Below are 17562 nucleotides of genomic sequence, written 5' to 3'. Positions count from 1 at the left end.
ACTCAGTGCTAACAAGTGTTTAACAATCAGTACAAAAGCTTTTTTTTTTTTTTTAATGAAGTGGTGGATCGATTCTTAGAAAAGAAAACCGACTTCTTAAATTAAATAAGCTAATTCTTAGTTACCGTAGACTTTAATGATGACCTTCCTGTTCTTGCAGTCCACCCTGTCTTTAGCTATACATAAAATATAAGACTTAAATTGACTTCTGAAGGGCTTTTACAACATCATAATGCAAATTTCTTCTTTTAAATAGTATATGGAGATCTGTCCTGCAAGATTTATTTCATTTATTCAGGAAAGGAAAATATGCTGTAGGAGAAACAGTAGTGTGTTTTATTCTAACTAAGCGTATGGATTAATTTTATACCACAGCAATTAAAATCTGTTTTGAAAGTTCTAAAAGGGAAAGTGGTAGAAAAATTTAGTGTTTGTTTACTGAGCAAGCATCTTACTCAAGTACTCTGTCAGATTCTGACAAACGTGCTTCTGATATCATAGTTTCTCAAAGGAGTCTTGGCAAATTCCAAAATCTGTCGTAATTACGATTCATGTCCCGGAGGTATTTAAAAGTCAAGACAAAGTCTTCAAAAGCATATGTGAAATGTTTAAGAATGTTATCTGGCAATGTTTATTACATTTCCTCAATTTGTTCATATTTTGTTCATCTCACTGTAATAAAAATGTAGATAAAAGTCTGTATCAAACTTCTTTTTTTAAGAAAGTTTAAAGTTTTAAGCTCTTTTTTAAGCTTTTACTCTTTTTTTTTAATTTTTAAAAGGCTTAATTTACACTTGCTCTATTTTTGACCTCTCTCCCTACCCTTTTAGATGTTGATTTAGTCATCTGATGGAGCTGGTCCTTGTTTTGTTGTCCAGTGCCTTTCAAGTAGTGAAATAGGGTGCCTTATAAGCCACTCTATCCAGTCCTGCCAGGTAGACTTCAGATTGCTCCCAGAGCAAGCTAACAAGGGTCAGTCTTCCAAAGATAACTGGTCACAAGCAAGACTGGATGTTGAATTTCCCAGTGTACAGCAGCCAGCTCAGAAACAGGGGAAGGTCAACGTGACCCATTTACGTCAAATCTACTGAAGCATCATTGTAAAGGCTGGTACTTAAGTAGAAACATGATACTCCACAATCACTGTTGTTTGAAGAGCACAGATTCTGCATAGCTTCACATAGCTCTTCCACAGTCACCAAGAGGCATGCTGAAATCTTCTTGGATATTCATAAATATTGTCAGAGTAAACAGGAACTACCATCAACGTGAAAACATGAAGCAGAATGTGCCTTCTAAAGAAAATTTTCTTTTTTTCATGGCCAGCAACTTTGTTACTGAAAGAAGTCACCTGTACATCTATACAACAAGCTGCAATCCATGTAGCAACAGCAAACGTGGTGTCTTCATTCTGTTAGCTGGCCTTCAGCTAGCTGATTTATCAGAATAAATAGTTCTGCGATTATCGGAGTAGCTGAAGGTCAAGGTAATACAAAGAAATCAGAAAGTAAAGCAGTCAAATTCCAAAAGCCAAAAGCCAAACACCCAGCGTGGCACATGTGTAGCGAAGTACGTAATATGTACAATGTGTTACGTCATTAAACAAAGATCGGTTCATGCATATATGCCTGTGTTTACAGTACTTACACAGGCAATTCCTGTACCTGTTGGCAGTTCGTATCAGTGTGAATTATCCATGAGTTCTCACTCCAAAGCAGGTTGTCACCCATACACTGTGTATGTATTTTTTCCCAGTAGAGGCTTTTTAACAGGATGGATTGCAAAGCAGTTCCCTTCCTGAAATAAGCTGCCTGAAGCTACAACTTACCTCTCATGGAGCATTTATTCAGGCCACATGAGAACCTGCTTTCATATGGTGCTGAATACCCTGAGGCTTACAGTTCTCTGCCCCTCACACTGGCTTCCGCAGTTGTTCCCACTCATTTTTGCAATTCATCTGTAATTCCTGTTTCTTGAAACCAGCTGCATCTCAGTTACACCCACAGGAGGAGACGTTTTTAGTCATCTGAATGTATGAGCCTATTAGGAAAGCTGAGCTACTTTATTTTGAAACCTTGGGCTAACTATAGATAGTATCAACACTGCCTAACAATAAATGGCTGTTTAGTCTGATTTGCAGGCATTTTTTACAGTTTCTATTCAGAGGATGTAATGCCTGAGAACAAGGTTGGCAGAGAATAATACAGCATCAAGGAGTTTGACTTCAGAAAACATCTGGGCAGAGCCAGGATAAATTACTACCCAGCTGGGACAGCACTCAGTCAAATGTGTCCCTTGTAGAAAGAGGTGAGGGTAGTAGACTCTTAAGAACTATGTTAAGAGGAATTCCAGATCTTGAGGACTTAATTAAATCTTCTGTTTATAACAGAACTAAAGGAAGTTTGGTGCTCATGCACCAAAGATGATCTTGGTTCACTCCAAGAAGAAACTGGGAGTGGTAAGTCGCTGAAGCCAGAAGCACTTGGGGAGAGATTCAACACTGGGGATTTCATTTCACTCCTCTTGAAGGTGACATACTCTGCATCTGCCTGGTCTTTTAACCCTGCTCTTGGATCAACTGCCAGAGCTGAACAGACTCTTGAGAGAAAAATTGTGATGGTGGTTTGATAGCATGGCTGTGAACATGTTCGAAAAGCCAATAGAAGGCTTAGATTTCAGGAGGACAGTTCAGGAGCTTTTTACCATGCTCTCTCTGCAGTGGAAGAGATCCCTTTTATTCTTTTCTAGTAGCACCCAAAGTTTTTAAACTTGTCCTTTTGGTACAAAATCCTTTTTTATATGTCTAAAGTAGCTGACAAGTCCTGTCTGCTGCAAAATTACTGTCAGTGTAAAGGCCATGCTATCAACCAGTAAAGGTGGCTGTGGACCAAAAGGGCATCAACCCTGAAAACGAGAAATCCTTTAAAAGTATAGTCTTCCTCTTTCCCTCAAAAAAATGCCCTTTCAACAGAATCTGACAGGGGCTCGATCTCGTCTGCTCCGGATGTCATCATCCAGGGATTAAAATGGAGATGGAAAACATTTATGCTGTTCTTGAGACAGGATGAGCAAATTAAGGTATTTCTGATTTTAGAGATGTTCCTTCTGAAGCAATAGTGTGGGTGTTGTTTGGGTTTTTTTTTAAAATTACGTGACGAAACTTTATACCTTCATGAAAAAGAAATAGTTGATAGGAAAGTCAGAAATTCTATTAAAATTTTCCTTTGACAAAAAAAAATTTTGGCTGCTTCTACCACTGTAGTTTAAAGTAAGAAGATTATGCACGTTTTAGAAGTCGTAAATCTTAATTATACTCTACAACTTTGCAATTCACCGCCCAGCGCACAGATTTTTACAGCAGCCTCTCCTTTGAGAGGCAAAGAGGTTTTTGCATCTATTCCTACTCTCCTTCCAGGATGAGAACAGATTGCCTCCAAAGCTGTGCCAAGCTCCAGAGAGGCGCAGTGCTGTCAGGCTCTGGGAGGGAACTGATGCCGTAGGGCTCAGGGCTGCACAGGGAGAAAAATCACACGATTTACGGGAACCCGCGCCTGGTTTCATTTTCGATGAGGCCATTAGTGCAACTATGTAAACAGACCATGTCTGCCACTCATTAAAGAATGGCAGGAAAAACACAGAGATTCATATCTCAGCTGCTACCAAAGGGATATAATTGTAGAGGACTGTGGGAAAATTACAGCTGGGAAGGAAAAATTGCAGCCTGAAGCACAAATACGTGAGTTAGTGAATGCAATGCAGGCATTGCATGTAAGGAGCACACACTGGATAGTGCTGAATCTCACACAAACTCTTCCCTACCCTTGCCTTGGTTGTGAAGATCATTTTCTGTGCAAGTGGGAAACAAAATGAATCCTTCGCCAAAAATCTCTGATCAGACTAGAAGCTTTTTAGAACATAAATATTTGCAAATGTTTCAAGGGCCTAAGCAGCAGCTACAGTCTAAATCCATTAATGAGATAAAAGGAAGGTTGTATATCAGTCCAAGACTCCCTGATGAGTTTGTAATCCTGTAAGAATAAAACAAAGCCATCAGTCATCCAGCTTTGTGCTGGAATGTCCATGCTTCTTATGCTGACCCTCAAAGGAGACGGCGTTCAGCAGTTGTGTGTGGACATTGTGTTACAAAAAAAAAAAAAAAAGAACAAAAAATGCACCTTTGAACAGAGTGGCACAAGCTATTTTTTGTTTGTATAACGGTCTGTAAACCTCAGTACTGCTTCATATGTTACAAACACCACCATGTTCACAGGAAAGGCACGAATGCAGTTCAAGCCCAGTCCTTTGAAAAGCACTCGTGCACCCTCCTTTCGCACGCTTTCTCTGGCACAGTGGACGAGGCCTTTGTACTTGTGCTGGTCCGATTCATCTATTTGCATCCGTGATTTGATGACGTCCATGGGAGTAGCTAATCCCCAGGCCAGGACACCAGCGAAACCCCCAGAAAGCAGCACAACGAGGAAACCTGCGGGGGCGAAGGCAGAAGTGGTTAACTCAAGCGTTGCACTTACACGGCTACAAGCACCTCGGATCTGTTCACTAACTTCGTTAACTTCCATATTTTCAGTTATTTTGTCCAGCTCTTGCAGTTGTGAGTTTTCGGCGGTCGCACACAGGCTGTGCTGCCTCTCGGTTTCACAGCAGACTGGTTTCCGCATGCATCGTGCTGGCTCGTGCGGAGACGGCATCTACTTTAACACCGCACAGACTGGATGTGATGCAGCCTGAGAGCGCTCACACCCTCTCCAGCTGGGTTCTACTTATTTCTATAATTCTCAGGAAGATGTTCTTTGCTGAATGTCACCAGTTTGATCTTTTCTCAAAGTGGATAGTTGTTTTCTCGAGCCAAATTACAACCAGGAAATTTCAGTGTCTTCACATTCTGCACCCGGACTTTATTTTCAAGCTCTGGACTGACCCAGCTGTACTCCATGATGGCTCCTGGGTGGCTTGCCCATGTTTCATTTCTAGTTACACATCCTATTTCTTCATTGAGAGCATTTCATATCTGCATACTAGGCACCCAAGTGTGCCATCAACACCCCTTCCACAGGGAGAGGCGTAGCTGCTGCAGGATAGAGTTGTGCCAGCGAAGCCCTCGCACGCCGGCTGCAGGCACCCGCGCTGGGAGGGCACAATCGGCCCCGTGGTGCCAGCGAGCAAACACACAGCAACCCCATGCGAGGACTGGGTCTGGGTGAGGTTTTATAGGTACTGGGTGATGTTTGCTGACAGTCTGATCTCCCTCTTAGCATAGTACAAAATAAGCCACTTTTGCAGTTAAGGCCAGATGCTTTCCAACACCTACCTGGTTTGTTTTTCCCAGCTGGTGTGAGCCAGTCACACAGAGCAGAATAGGTGAGGAAATATATTGCAGAAGAGGAGCAATCCCTGCAGAGTAACGCAGAGCAGCCCTTGTAGAGACCTCCAAAACCTTCCTCCTTGGCGATCACCTTCAGACAGTGCAGAGACCCTCGGTACCTGGGCTCGGAAAGAGGCTGGGGAGATGTGACAGAGGGATGTGGGTTCCTCTGAGTCTGCATGCGAACTTTGGCCACTTCACTAGGGGTCATCAACACAACCTGTAACATCAGAGGATGGTATTTTAACCCTTCACTTTTAGACAGTGTTTTGATCCCTCTCCTGCTAATTCCTTATCTCCCACCTTTTCAGGCAATAATATTGCCTGAAGCCAGCAAGTTCCAGCCTCCTCCCTTCTCTCTGTGCTAAATCCCACCCGGCAACAGCAGGACACGTGTGTGAGCTGCGTAGAGTGGAAGGCAAGGCAGAAATCAACAGGATATATTAAATACCTGTAACAACTTGTTAAACCAGATGGGCATGGAAAGGGGATGTCCTCAGCTACAGGGTAGCATATATCAAGGCTCTTATATATATCTGTTTGGAACCAAGGCCAGAAAGACTTTAAAATAATTAACCAATGTTAAGCAGAGTCGTTGCCTGCTAGGAAACACTCAGAAACCCGACCATCTGGACTGCTCTGTAAGAGGATTGCCTGTGACCGGAGGCTGGGGTGAGCTCTGCTGCTTTCATGGGCTCTCGCAGACATCCATCTGCTTATGGGAAACAGCTCCTGGATTCAGCCTTGCCTCCCTGTACCGTGATCACGCACCTTCGCCAGGCAGCATCACTCGTCAGCGATGCCGTGTTGAGTTTTGAGTCCTGACAAGGCAACGCCACGTACCGTTGATCTCTACAGCAATACTGGCCGGGCTCGTGCAGCCACTGTCAGAACGCCAGCCGTGCTTTAACACGCTGAGTTATGTCTTTCTTACATAAACATACCGTCAGAACCACTTGGGAAGTTTGTAGCCCAGATTGTTTTTTCTCCCTTTTCTGCATTTGCTGCCAAGGTCCACGTCATTCTTAATTGCTTATTCTTAGGCGTTTTGGCACTCTAAACCAGCTCCAACACGAGCTGCTCAGCGGGGCTCGGCCACGCCATGGAGCCGACTGGCAAGGAGCCAGCACGGGCAGAGTGCGACCCCCCCTGTGAAAACAAACTCTGTGGCCTCCCAGCCAGAAAACATGCACTGCTTTTCCAGCCTCCTATGTTTGTGAACAAGATCTCATTATGCTTTCCCTTTCGGCTGTTTACCTACCCGGACGGCACCGGCGGCACCTCCGGCAAGAGAAACATCCAGCTTGGACGGCTTCACGTCTGCAGCCCCGTATCGCAGCTTGCAGATGGTACAAAGGAAGTTCTTGTACGCGCCAAATGAAACAGAAGAAATCACCGATACCATGAGGACTGATGCAGACACACCTTTGTAAAATCCCCAAACCTAGTTGGAAATAAAGAAAAAAAAAAGAACGCTTTGAAGAGGGAATGGCACGGGAAAGCATCTGCCTGAAAGCACTGTCCCAACGTTGCTGAGCCAAAACTTATTCCCGTCTTACAGCTCATGGGCAAAGCCAAATTTCATCCTGACCCTTCTCCCAACAAATGGTGGTAGAAAACTGCTGCCCATCCTCCCCAAACTGAAGGAGGCAGCTCTGCTTCTCTGAAGCAAGTCATCTGTACCTGGTATCAGCAATTCTGACGAGAGGTACCTACTTTTTCCGTCCTGTATGTTTCCCGAATGCAGTGCCAAATCCCATTGTAACGCCTCTCAGTCTGAATTCTCACCTAGGAGTACAGGGGCAACTTTAAAATGCAGATATCAGATTAAAAAAATATAAATCAACAAATGCCATAGTGGGAAATCAGATAATTAGCCATAAAATAGCATCACCAAACAATTTACCTTTTTTTTTCTAAAAGAGAAACAACACAACCAAATAAAGTGAAATACGTTGATTTTAACAAAGAGGAAAGCATTTTTATAGGGCTAGTTTTTCTAATAAAGGGAGGGAGGGGGGAAGCAAAAGGGCCTGTTTGGTTTCAATCTGTAGTCAAGAAATAAAGCTCCAACCCGTACCTTTACTGTGTCCAGCGGATAACCCACTGCTGTGCTTAGACCACCTGAAACAGAGCGTATTGGAGACAGTTAACAGCACACATCGCAACAGACACTTTTCCCTCATCATGGGGAGTCATTAGGGGAACAGCAGAAAAATGCAGCTTCAGAGTCCTGCCACGCTTGGCCCCAAACCCTGCTCGAGCTCCAGCCACAACATTTGAGCCAAGAATGACAGAGCAAAATGCGCAGACTTCTCTGCATGACCAAGGCACACTCAGAGGAGGAATCCAAGAGTCACGGGAAACTTATCAGGAGGAATAACATCATGGCTCAAGCCACGACTGGAGGAAACACATAAAGTGCTGCTGCAGGAAGGCTGAAGGAATGACTTGTATGATATTCGACTATTTTTGTTCCCCCTCTCAGTTTAGGCAGTAAAGCATCTTTGGACTGTGACCAAGCACCCTCACATGAGATGCAGAGCATCCCCACTCACACAAGGGAGTCTCTGGAGCAACTTTGGCTCTCCGTGCTTAACTTGGAAATATTAAGGAATAAAAGCAGTGGTCACATGGACATCTATAAAAGAGGGGTGGTCCTCACACGTTACAGATCCTCAGCAATCTGTCTTGAGGACAGGAGAGGCCCTTCTGCTGCCTTCTGCATGCCAGGGACTGGACATGTCCTCGCTGAGGCTTACAAAGCACATCTAGAGGAATTCATTGGGCATTAGGGACCACGGCACCATGCTGGACTAAGCCTCTGAAACACGTCTCCTACGTGGACCAAAAGCAGAGCAAGGAGAAGCGAAGGCTGCTGGGAGCCCTGCCTGGCTGGCATGACACTGGGGCACAGCACAGCCAGCAGCACCGCTCTGCGGTTACACCGCGCAGGGCTCAGTGGGATGAAGGGGCAGCAAGGGATTAGCGATGGGCACGCAGAAAGCCAGCATGCTCAGCAGCACTCCCCGCACGCCAGTTGACCACAACGCCCCGCCTGCAGCAGTGACGGCATGTCCAGAGTGCTGGGGGGTTTGTCTCTCCTCTGTCAACATCCTAACTCATTTCAAGACCTTAAAATAGCTGCTGCAGTTGGAAATGCATTAATCCTATGAGACAAAGCTATTGCCCTTATGGCAGATAAGGACAGTGAAAGAACTCTGACATGGATTTCTCTTGGTCGCAGTAACAGATGGATCACCCACTGTCCCTGCCTTTACCTCTGCTGCATTTCCCAGCTCTAATCTAAACGCATCTGTTGGCAGATACAAAAGATGATAAAGGGGCTGACTGGATAACTTCATCCCAGTACATCCACTGCCAAGTCATCTGAGAAGATATCAGGCTGGGGGATGATGGAGCTGTATCCATGTGAGTTATTTAGACGGACATCAAGTTCATAAACGTGGTGGATGAGCCCTTCAGGTAGTCAAGCAATCATAGCATGTCTGGTGGCTCATGGGTTGGAAACTGCTTTTCACTGATTTCTTGAAAAAAAAAAAAGATACTTAAAAATGTATTAGTTACTGTGAGCATTTCACTAGGCATGTTCACCTGTGATGACATGGCTGCTTGGGAGCTCTGGAAAGCTCTACCGCATTTTGGAAAAAAGCAGCAGCTGCTAGCGTGAGTCACCAGGAGACAATCCTGAGGTGCGTTATGCAGAAGAAAACAACCAGCGGCACTTCGCTTGAAGAAAAACGAGGTTTGTGCTGCAAAAATCTCTACCAAATCTGCCACCAGATAAATAGTGATGAAGATTAAAAACTGGCCAAGAAGCCACCTTCTGTGTTTCAAAACCAAAATGAGAGCAGGCTGGAAGAGAGACAGTGAGGGGGAACACACAGGGGAGTCAAGAGAGACACACAAGAGAGACAGTGAGGGGGAACAGCAATAGGACTGGAAGGAGCAATGCCTCTGGTCCGAACGGAGTGACAACGCACAAAGTCACCCAGGGACACCTGCACTGTCCCAGATTCTCGGCCATCGGCCAGAGGCAAGCTGTAAACATGGACCCGGCCAGCCAGGGAAGAGCAGTACATAAGTCAATGTCAGCATGACTGTGCTGACCTCTGAGGTACAGTCCCCTGGCCCAAGAACCCATTCCAGCTGGGAGGATTTGGCATTGCATCCATTTCAGACTTCCTGAACCCCAGAGGCAGCAGACGAGGACTGACCAGACACTGGTGATTCAGGGGCACCATGTGCCTTGCACAGCTAAGCCCTGGCTTGCTCCACCAGCTCGGGAAGGCAGGAGCCTTGTCTCATGCATGTCAGGTAGCAAGGCTGGTTTGGGTCACTGTTTGATAAGAAGTATCCACCCTTCCAGAAAAATTGCCCTGTTCACACATTAAGATACAGAGACAGTGGCAACATAGACAAAATGAGCCAGGTTTGCCCCAAACCAGCCTATTTCCCACTGCTTCTTAGTCCTAAGGGCTCCCGCTCACCTTGAGTCCAGCAAGGACCAAACGTCTCCACTTGGGAGGAGACCATAAGGGTAAATATTTCACTGCTCCCACCCCAAACCTCCGAACGACCACAGCCTGTGGTGAACCGCACTCCTTGAGAGTCAAAGCCCTCAGGGCAGTTAAGCCATGAGTGCTGCAGAGCTCAGCCAAGTCCGCCAAAGGCTGAGGAAGAAATGCTCTGCACAATGTCACGCAACATAAATAGCCTGGGACAAAGATAGCATGACCCACACATGCCCTGTTTGCACAGTGGAATCGGACACGGCCAGCAATGTATAGCATGCATAGGGGAGGGGGATCCTGTGGGACTCCCGCTGAGTAACACTGCACCAGCTGTGAGGAAAATAAGTGGCAAAACCAGGTGAATGATCTTCGTGGAGTTGTAGTTAGGCATTTTTCATGCCTACTTTATCTGACGTGTTCTCAGGTATCGTGCAGAGGTTGAAGCATCCCCTACACACACAGTGCAGGGACAAAACTGGATTAGTCACAGTCTCTTCACGAGTCAGGCCACTTCGACCAGGCAATTCAATTAAAGAGGGAACCTGGCAGGGTGGTCACCACAATGGCAATCAGCAGAGAGCAAGTGGCAGCCGTGCGGAGCCCACCAGGCTGTAACAGCTCCAAGCTGTTGGCAAACCCCTGGCCGAGAGACCCAGGGAGAAGCAGGGATTGTGTTTCATGTGCTGGATGGGTAGACAGCAACTTCTTCACTTTGTGAAGAGCTGGGAATATAAAGTGCCCTGTACCCTGAACAAGCTGAATTCCATCCGGCAATATGACCCCGGCAGTGGCCAGCAGGAGCTGCTTTGTCTGTAAGGACAAGGACATGGCGTGTTCCCTCCTTAGGTGGACTGCTTTATCTAACCTTGGACTGCATGTCACTGGCGTGTAACCTTGCAGCAAGATGTGGAGAAGCCCAGGTGCGCTGCAGACTCTGCTGCTCTGCCACCACTGGATGAACCTCAGCTTCCCATTCTCAAATCTTTATGCCTGCCGTAAGAGTCAAGTCATCCCCCAGTCATCGATAGCCCTGATCATCAATACCCATCCCCTGCCATGGCCCAGGCTGCTGCCACAGCAGGGCTAGAAACAATGCATGGGATCATAGGAAAATTCAAGTTGGAAGGAACCTCAGAAGGTCTCTAGTCCAACCTCCTGCTCAGTTCTATTGGCCAGGAAGAACATCCTTATAGATGAGATACTTTCAAGGATATCCAACCCCATTTCATGGGGGGTTATTGAAAGTTTCCACAGTCAGTAAGCATGTTTTTCTCACGTTCTTTCCATCTGGCGTCACAGCAGGTCACTGGCTCCTGGGCTGAAGATGCTGAGCTTGTCTCATGGCCACAAAAGCAATAGCTCAGAGGAGATTCACAATTGTCGTGGTTTTTGGACTGAAGGTCGAGACAAGAACCGAAAAGGGAGCACCCACCAAACATGGTCTCGGGCAAAACATGACTCAGGCTTACTTCTTAAAACGAAATAATTTATTAACAGTTACAAGAGACACAAGGGAACAAGAAAACCGGTTACTTGAGAGGAGAAAAGAGAAAACAAGGCCCGATCTTAAAACACCACCTCCCCACCCCCTATTTTCCTTTCGTTCCTGGCTCTGCCTTCCCCCCAGCGGCGCAGGGAGACAGGGAATGGGGGAGTACAGGTCAGTTCATCCATGTTGTTCACTGCCGCTCCTTTCTTAAAGGAGGAGGAGTCTTTACACCATTTTTCCCTTGCTTCGGTGGATCCCCTACTCACAAAGAAAAAGTCCCCAAACTTTTCCAAAGTAAGTCCTGCCCGCAGGATTGCAATCCTCCCCATGGATCGCACCAGTTCGGGCTTTACCAGTCTCGGTCTCTTAGGGAGCTGCTGCCACTCGCGTCGGCGTGGGTCGTCCCACGGTCTCCAGATGCCTCCACGACCTCGTCGTGCATTCCATGCCCCATTATCAACAGTACCTGGTCGCGCATCCCCTGCTCCACGACCTCTCCTGGGCTCAGGCATCTCCTTCCCGACGTGGGTTTCTCCACGGGCCAAGAGTGGGTCGCTGCTCCGCCGAGTACACCCTGGCTGCAGGGGGGCCGCCTGCCATCTCACACCGATTTGCAAGGGAAGCCTCAGCTCCAGTACACCTCCTCCTGCTCCATCTTTGCTGACCCGGTCGTTGTGGTTGTCTTCTCTTAGATATTAATCCTCTCTGGGGGAGCTCGGCCCGGCGGGCACCCCGGGAGTGGGGCGCTTACCGAGTCCCCCATGCGGCTCCCCCGGCGCCATCTTGAGCACATGGCGCCGGCCCGGGCCCGAGCGGCCGCTCGGCCGGGAGCCGGGAGCGAGGGCCGCGCCCTCCTGCTCTCTCCTCGCTCCTGAGCAAAAAGCCCTTTCCCGCCCCTTTGTCCCAACTTAAATAGGGCAATTCGCAGAGGCGCCGCCTTGGCTCAACCTCCCCCGGGGGGGGGATGGGACTCAGATCTGGTGGCACAGGGAGCAAATCCCCTCCCCTGCCACCAGAACACCCCCCCACACATCAAACTATCACATTCCACCCCTAGTCCCTTCACCAAACACAACAATCAAAGTTTCCCAAGGTCCCTCTGTTTTCACTACTCTGGAGTCCATGTTTTGCCCGTTACCTCTCCCAATCACTATTCTTATCTCGAATTCCTCAGCCCCACGTTGGGCGCCAAAATTGTCGTGGTTTTTTTTTTTTTGGACTGAGGGTCGAGACAAGAACCGAAAGGGAGCACCCACCAACCATGGTCTCGGGCAAAACATGACTCAGGCTTACTTCTTAAAACGAAATAATTTATTAACAATTACAAGAGACACAAGGGAACAAGAAAACCGGTTACTTGAGAGGAAGAAGAGAAAACGAGGCCCGATCTTAAAACAACACCTCCCCACCCCCTATTTTCCTTTCGTTCCTGGCTCTGCCTTCCCCCCAGCGGCGCAGGGGGACAGGGAATAAGGGAGTACAGGTCAGTTCATCCATGTTGTTCACTGCCGCCTCTTTCTTAAAGGAGGAGGAGTCTTTACACCATTTTTCCCTTGCTTCGGTGGATCCCCTACTCACAAAGAAAAAGTCCCCAAACTTTTCCAAAGTAAGTCCTGCCCGCAGGATTGCAATCCTCCCCATGGATCGCACCAGTTCGGGCTTTACCAGTCTCGGCCTCTTAGGGAGCTGCTGCCACTCGCGTCGGCGTGGGTCGTCCCACGGTCTCCAGATGCCTCCACGACCTCGTCGTGCATTCCATGCCCCATTATCAACAGTACCTGGTCGCGCATCCCCTGCTCCACGACCTCTCCTGGGCTCAGGCATCTCCTTCCCGACGTGGGTTTCTCCAAAACAGCCTACAGCACCCGGTATTCCCAGGCAGTCTCCCATCCAAGTACTAACCGGGCCCGACCCTGCTTAGCTTCCGAGATCAGACGAGATCGGGCGTTCTCAGGGTGGTATGGCCGTACGACAATTTTGGCGCCCAACGTGGGGCAGAGGAATTCGAGATAAGAATAGTGATTGGGAGAGGTAACGGGCAAAACATGGACTCCAGAGTGGTGAAAACAGAGGGACCTTGGGAAACTTTGATTGTTGTGTTTGGTGAAGGGACTAGGGGTGGATTGTTTGTGAAATGTGTGTTCTTGTTCAATGTTTTAACTGAACTTGTGCCTAAATAGGGAATTCGCAGAGGCGAGGGGTGGAATGTGATAGTTTGATGTGTGGGGGGGTGTTCTGGTGTCAGGGGAGGGGATTTGCTCCCTGTGCCACCAGATCTGAGTCCCATCCCCCCCCGGGGGAGGTTGAGCCAAGGCGGCGCCTCTGCGAATTGCCCTATTTAAGTTGGGACAAAGGGGCGGGAAAGGGCTTTTTGCTCAGGAGCGAGGAGAGAGCAGGAGGGCGCTGCCCTCGCTCCCGGCTCCCGGCCGAGCGGCCGCTCGGGCCCGGGGCCGGCGCCATGTGCTCAAGATGGCGCCGGGGAAGCCGCATGGGGGACTCGGTAAGCGCCCCACTCCCGGGGTGCCCGCCGGGCCGAGCTTCCCCAGAGAGGATTAATATCTAAGAGAAGACAATTACAACGACCGGGTCAGCAAAGATGGAGCAGGAGGAGGTGTACTGGAGCTGAGGCTTCCCTTGCAAATCGGTGTGAGATGGCAGGCGGCCCCCCTGCAGCCAGGGTGTACTCGGCGGAGCAGCGGCCCACTCGTGGCCTGTGGAGAAACCCACGTCGGGAAGGAGATGCCTGAGCCCAGGAGAGGTCGTGGAGCAGGGGATGCGCGACCAGGTACTGTTGATAATGGGGCATGGAATGCACGACGAGGTCGTGGAGGCATCTGGAGACCGTGGGACGACCCACGCCGACGCGAGTGGCAGCAGCTCCCTAAGAGGCCGAGACTGGTAAAGCCCGAACTGGTGCGATCCATGGGGAGGATTGCAATCCTGCGGGCAGGACTTACTTTGGAAAAGTTTGGGGACTTTTTCTTTGTGAGTAGGGGATCCACCGAAGCAAGGGAAAAATGGTGTAAAGACTCCTCCTCCTTTAAGAAAGAGGCGGCAGTGAACAACATGGATGAACTGACCTGTACTCCCTTATTCCCTGTCCCCCTGCGCCGCTGGGGGGAAGGCAGAGCCAGGAACGAAAGGAAAATAGGGGGTGGGGAGGTGTTGTTTTAAGATCGGGCCTCGTTTTCTCTTCTTCCTCTCAAGTAACCGGTTTTCTTGTTCCCTTGTGTCTCTTGTAATTGTTAATAAATTATTTCGTTTTAAGAAGTAAGCCTGAGTCATGTTTTGCCCGAGACCATGGTTGGTGGGTGCTCCCTTTCGGTTCTTGTCTCGACCCTCAGTCCAAAAAAAAAAAAAACCACGACAACAATGTTTGTGCAGGTGCTTGAGCCAGGCTGGATCACTACATGGGATTTAAAAGGGCACCATGTCTGCTGTTTTTCAGAGGTGCTTAAGCCATGCTTTCTCCAAAACACTCTGAAAACAGATCAGGGTCACAAGAACGTAATTTACTAAACAGAAACTCTGTTATTATCTGTGTTGCCTCTCGAGCTGCTTGATGCACTTGAGCTGGGTTTGCAGGCTCCTTGGGAATGCAAAAACTGCTTCAGCTCTAACAAATATGAGCCATGAAACAAGCTCAGGACCAAAAGCATCCCAGTTCTCACAGAAAATCTGTCCCACCACAGAATCTGTCCCACATCGGGGTAGGAACCATGGCCCAGGATGGTCCTGCCCAGACTTCAGTCCTGCCCAGGTACCTTGCACTTGTCTATGTGCAAACATCTAATAGGGAACAACGTGCCAGAAAACACCCCTGTCTGCCAGGGAAAAATGCATTATCCCTCTTAGAAAATCCCCAAGCTGGACACAGACAGGATGGAAAATCCTGGTCTCTGACACCCTGGGGTTAGTGAAGTGCGTTAAAATAAGCAAAGCCATTTCCAATCCTAGCTGGGGATCCCCAGCCTGCATCCTTGCAGGCCGAGCCTGTTTCCAGGGAGATGCTTGCTGCATGGCCGGGTGGCACATGATGCTGGCGCCCGGAAAGGGAGGTTTCACACAAATCGTGGCCTCACACAGGGATGGGGGCAGAATGTCGAAGTGAATGGCCACCCCGAAACTGTGTTTTCAACTATTCACATTCCCTTGCAAAAGAAGTCTATCCTTAAGTTGTTCAACTACAACTGTGCCAACAAAACCAAAGGAGTCCAAGCAGCCAACGCAGCCATCGCTGCCCTGCTGAACTGAGCCCAGTCGTTAACGTGACGTCTCTCCACGTTTGGTGTATCCTTCTGGGGTGGATGTCCTGTTGCCAGCCCCAGCACAGGGCTCCCATCTCCACTGGGTGCTTTAAAGTCAGCAAGGAAAGAGGAGGAGAAAGGCAAGCTGTCATGGAGGGCTTGGTTATATCCCCCTCTCCCATGAAGGGTCCTTCCTGAACAGCGTCCCCCAGCATCCCAGGAAGGCCAACACCCTGAGCAACAGGCACCTCCAGGGCTGGAAGCTGCTGAGATACCAAACCTCGTCCCACTTGCACATTTTGGGTGATGAGCAACAAGAGACTGCAGGATAAAATTAATCATGGTCTTTCCCAGGAAATGCACATCTGCACCAGGACCACAGGCTGCTCGTAGTGAAGGAAACTGCCAAATTTCAGGAGATCTCAAAGTGCAACCTGACATGCAGGCTTGGGCTGGGTGTCTCAGCCATCTGGCAGGTTTTCCTGGCCTTTCTGGCAGCAGCGACCAAAAGGCTCTTGTCTTGGTATTCGATACTCCATCAAATCTTACAAGATTTCAGAAAAGAAATTAGACCAGTGGCTGCATTTTGTTGTTTAAAACAAAGCAAAGTTTGAGCAGTACATGCTGTAAAAATATCTAGAGTTAAATCACGCTTTTCTCCTTTTATTTTTTTTATATACAGCTAATCTACTTTCTCCCAGATCAAAGCCTGCTCTGTAGCACTCCTGCACTGAAATTACCATCACAGCTGTAAATACATCTTAACCTAAAACAACGCAAGGGTCATTTGTTCAGACCTTCATCACTGCAAAAAGCTGTGCCTCCACCCCTCCATCTCACAAATCACATCCTCAGACCTCCAGAGCCGCGACCCCAACAGCCTGCCAGGACCCTCAGGCACCAGACACGTGAGGTTTTGCTGCATTACTCGCCAGTTTGTATCTGCCAGCAACATACTCCGCTTTTGTCTCTTCCCAGCAGTTTTGCCCCGTCCGGCTGCAATGAGACCGGACGAGATCGCAGGGCAATGACCTCAGCTGACCAAATTGCAGCGCTGCCTCTCCAGCAGCTCTGTGAACCTGCTCTGGTGACATTTTCCATTTACTAAAGAAGAACGCACTTCTAACACGCAGCCCCCGCCGAAAGACTCTCAGCTCTGCCACTGAGACCTGCCCATTTTTGGCTGCGAGGGAAACCCAGCGATCTGCTTTCATCGACAAGCAATACTTTGTGTATTTACCTCCGATGGCCCCGGCAATGAAATCCATCCAGACTGAGGCTGCTGTCTTAACGACCCTGATTAAGCTTTAGGGAAGCAGAAGAAGGGAGGATACCGGTTCAGCTTTCCAGAGCCCTGCAGGTCCTTCGGAGACAGCGTGATTTGCAATATGAATCGCCTTCCTACTGTCTTCTCTTGCCTCTGGGGATTGTGAGCCTTATGGATACTTGATGAATTTGTACACTGGAGGCAGAGACGGAAAGCCTGGAGCTGTTCCAGGAACACAGTGAATAAGTAATCCCATGAAGCCCTGCAACGCTGTGCCAGAGCTGCTGTTCCCAGTGCCTTTCTGCTTGGAAAATCACGAGGGGTGGTGCCTTGCAGGGTAACGCTGGCTGGGAAGGGGCCATTCCCCGTGGTACTTATTAACCGCAGAAGACAGCCTTGCACACTGGTTTGTCAGAGGATGCTCTTGCCCTGCACCATGGAGAAGCGGCACAGGTGGCTGTGTATGAGACACCTCCTCCCCCCATCCTAGCCCAGCCTTCTGATGGAGCAGACCCCTGTCCCATCCAGAAAAATTCCTTGTGCCTTTCCCAAGAAATTTTCCTTGGCTTTCCTAACCCACACAGCTGACCCTAAAGCTCTACCCAAATCCCCACGAATTATTACCTACTCTATTGTGTATACAC

General features: G+C 48.5%; 1 protein-coding gene and 1 non-coding gene across 2 annotated transcripts; both read right to left on the bottom strand.

Moving 5' to 3' along the window:
- Positions 1 to 4196: 4196 nt before the first annotated feature.
- Positions 4197 to 16919, bottom strand: SLC25A47 (solute carrier family 25 member 47). Its single transcript, XM_009989043.2, has 6 exons — positions 16892 to 16919; positions 7461 to 7504; positions 7097 to 7168; positions 6642 to 6824; positions 5327 to 5600; positions 4197 to 4483 (listed from the first exon to the last, which is right to left on the bottom strand). The coding sequence occupies exons 1-6, from the start codon at positions 16917 to 16919 to the stop codon at positions 4197 to 4199; spliced, it is 888 nt and encodes a 295-aa protein (XP_009987345.2).
- Positions 13258 to 13376, bottom strand: LOC147528631 (5S ribosomal RNA). Its single transcript, XR_015222245.1, has one exon. It is a non-coding gene; the product is annotated as a 5S ribosomal RNA (ribosomal RNA).
- Positions 16920 to 17562: the final 643 nt, after the last annotated feature.

The sequence above is a fragment of the Tauraco erythrolophus genome, chromosome 6 (genome assembly GCF_009769465.1).
Source record: "Tauraco erythrolophus isolate bTauEry1 chromosome 6, bTauEry1.pri, whole genome shotgun sequence".
In the NCBI taxonomy this organism is placed as follows: Eukaryota; Metazoa; Chordata; class Aves; order Musophagiformes; family Musophagidae; genus Tauraco; species Tauraco erythrolophus.
Note: the sequence above shows the minus strand (reverse complement) of the source record. Positions and strands in the feature narration are given on the sequence as shown.

Excerpts from the sequence above, each read along its gene's own strand:
- SLC25A47 (XM_009989043.2), bottom strand. The coding sequence starts at position 16,919 with ATGGATTTCATTGCCGGGGCCATCGGAG. Across the intron at positions 7,169-7,460 it reads ATCCGCTGGACACAGTAAAG|GTGAGAATTCAGACTGAGAG; the intron begins GTACGGGTTGGA and ends CTGTACTCCTAG. Across the intron at positions 5,601-6,641 it reads GTGCCGCCGGTGCCGTCCGG|GTTGTGTTGATGACCCCTAG; the intron begins GTAGGTAAACAG and ends CTGATGTTACAG.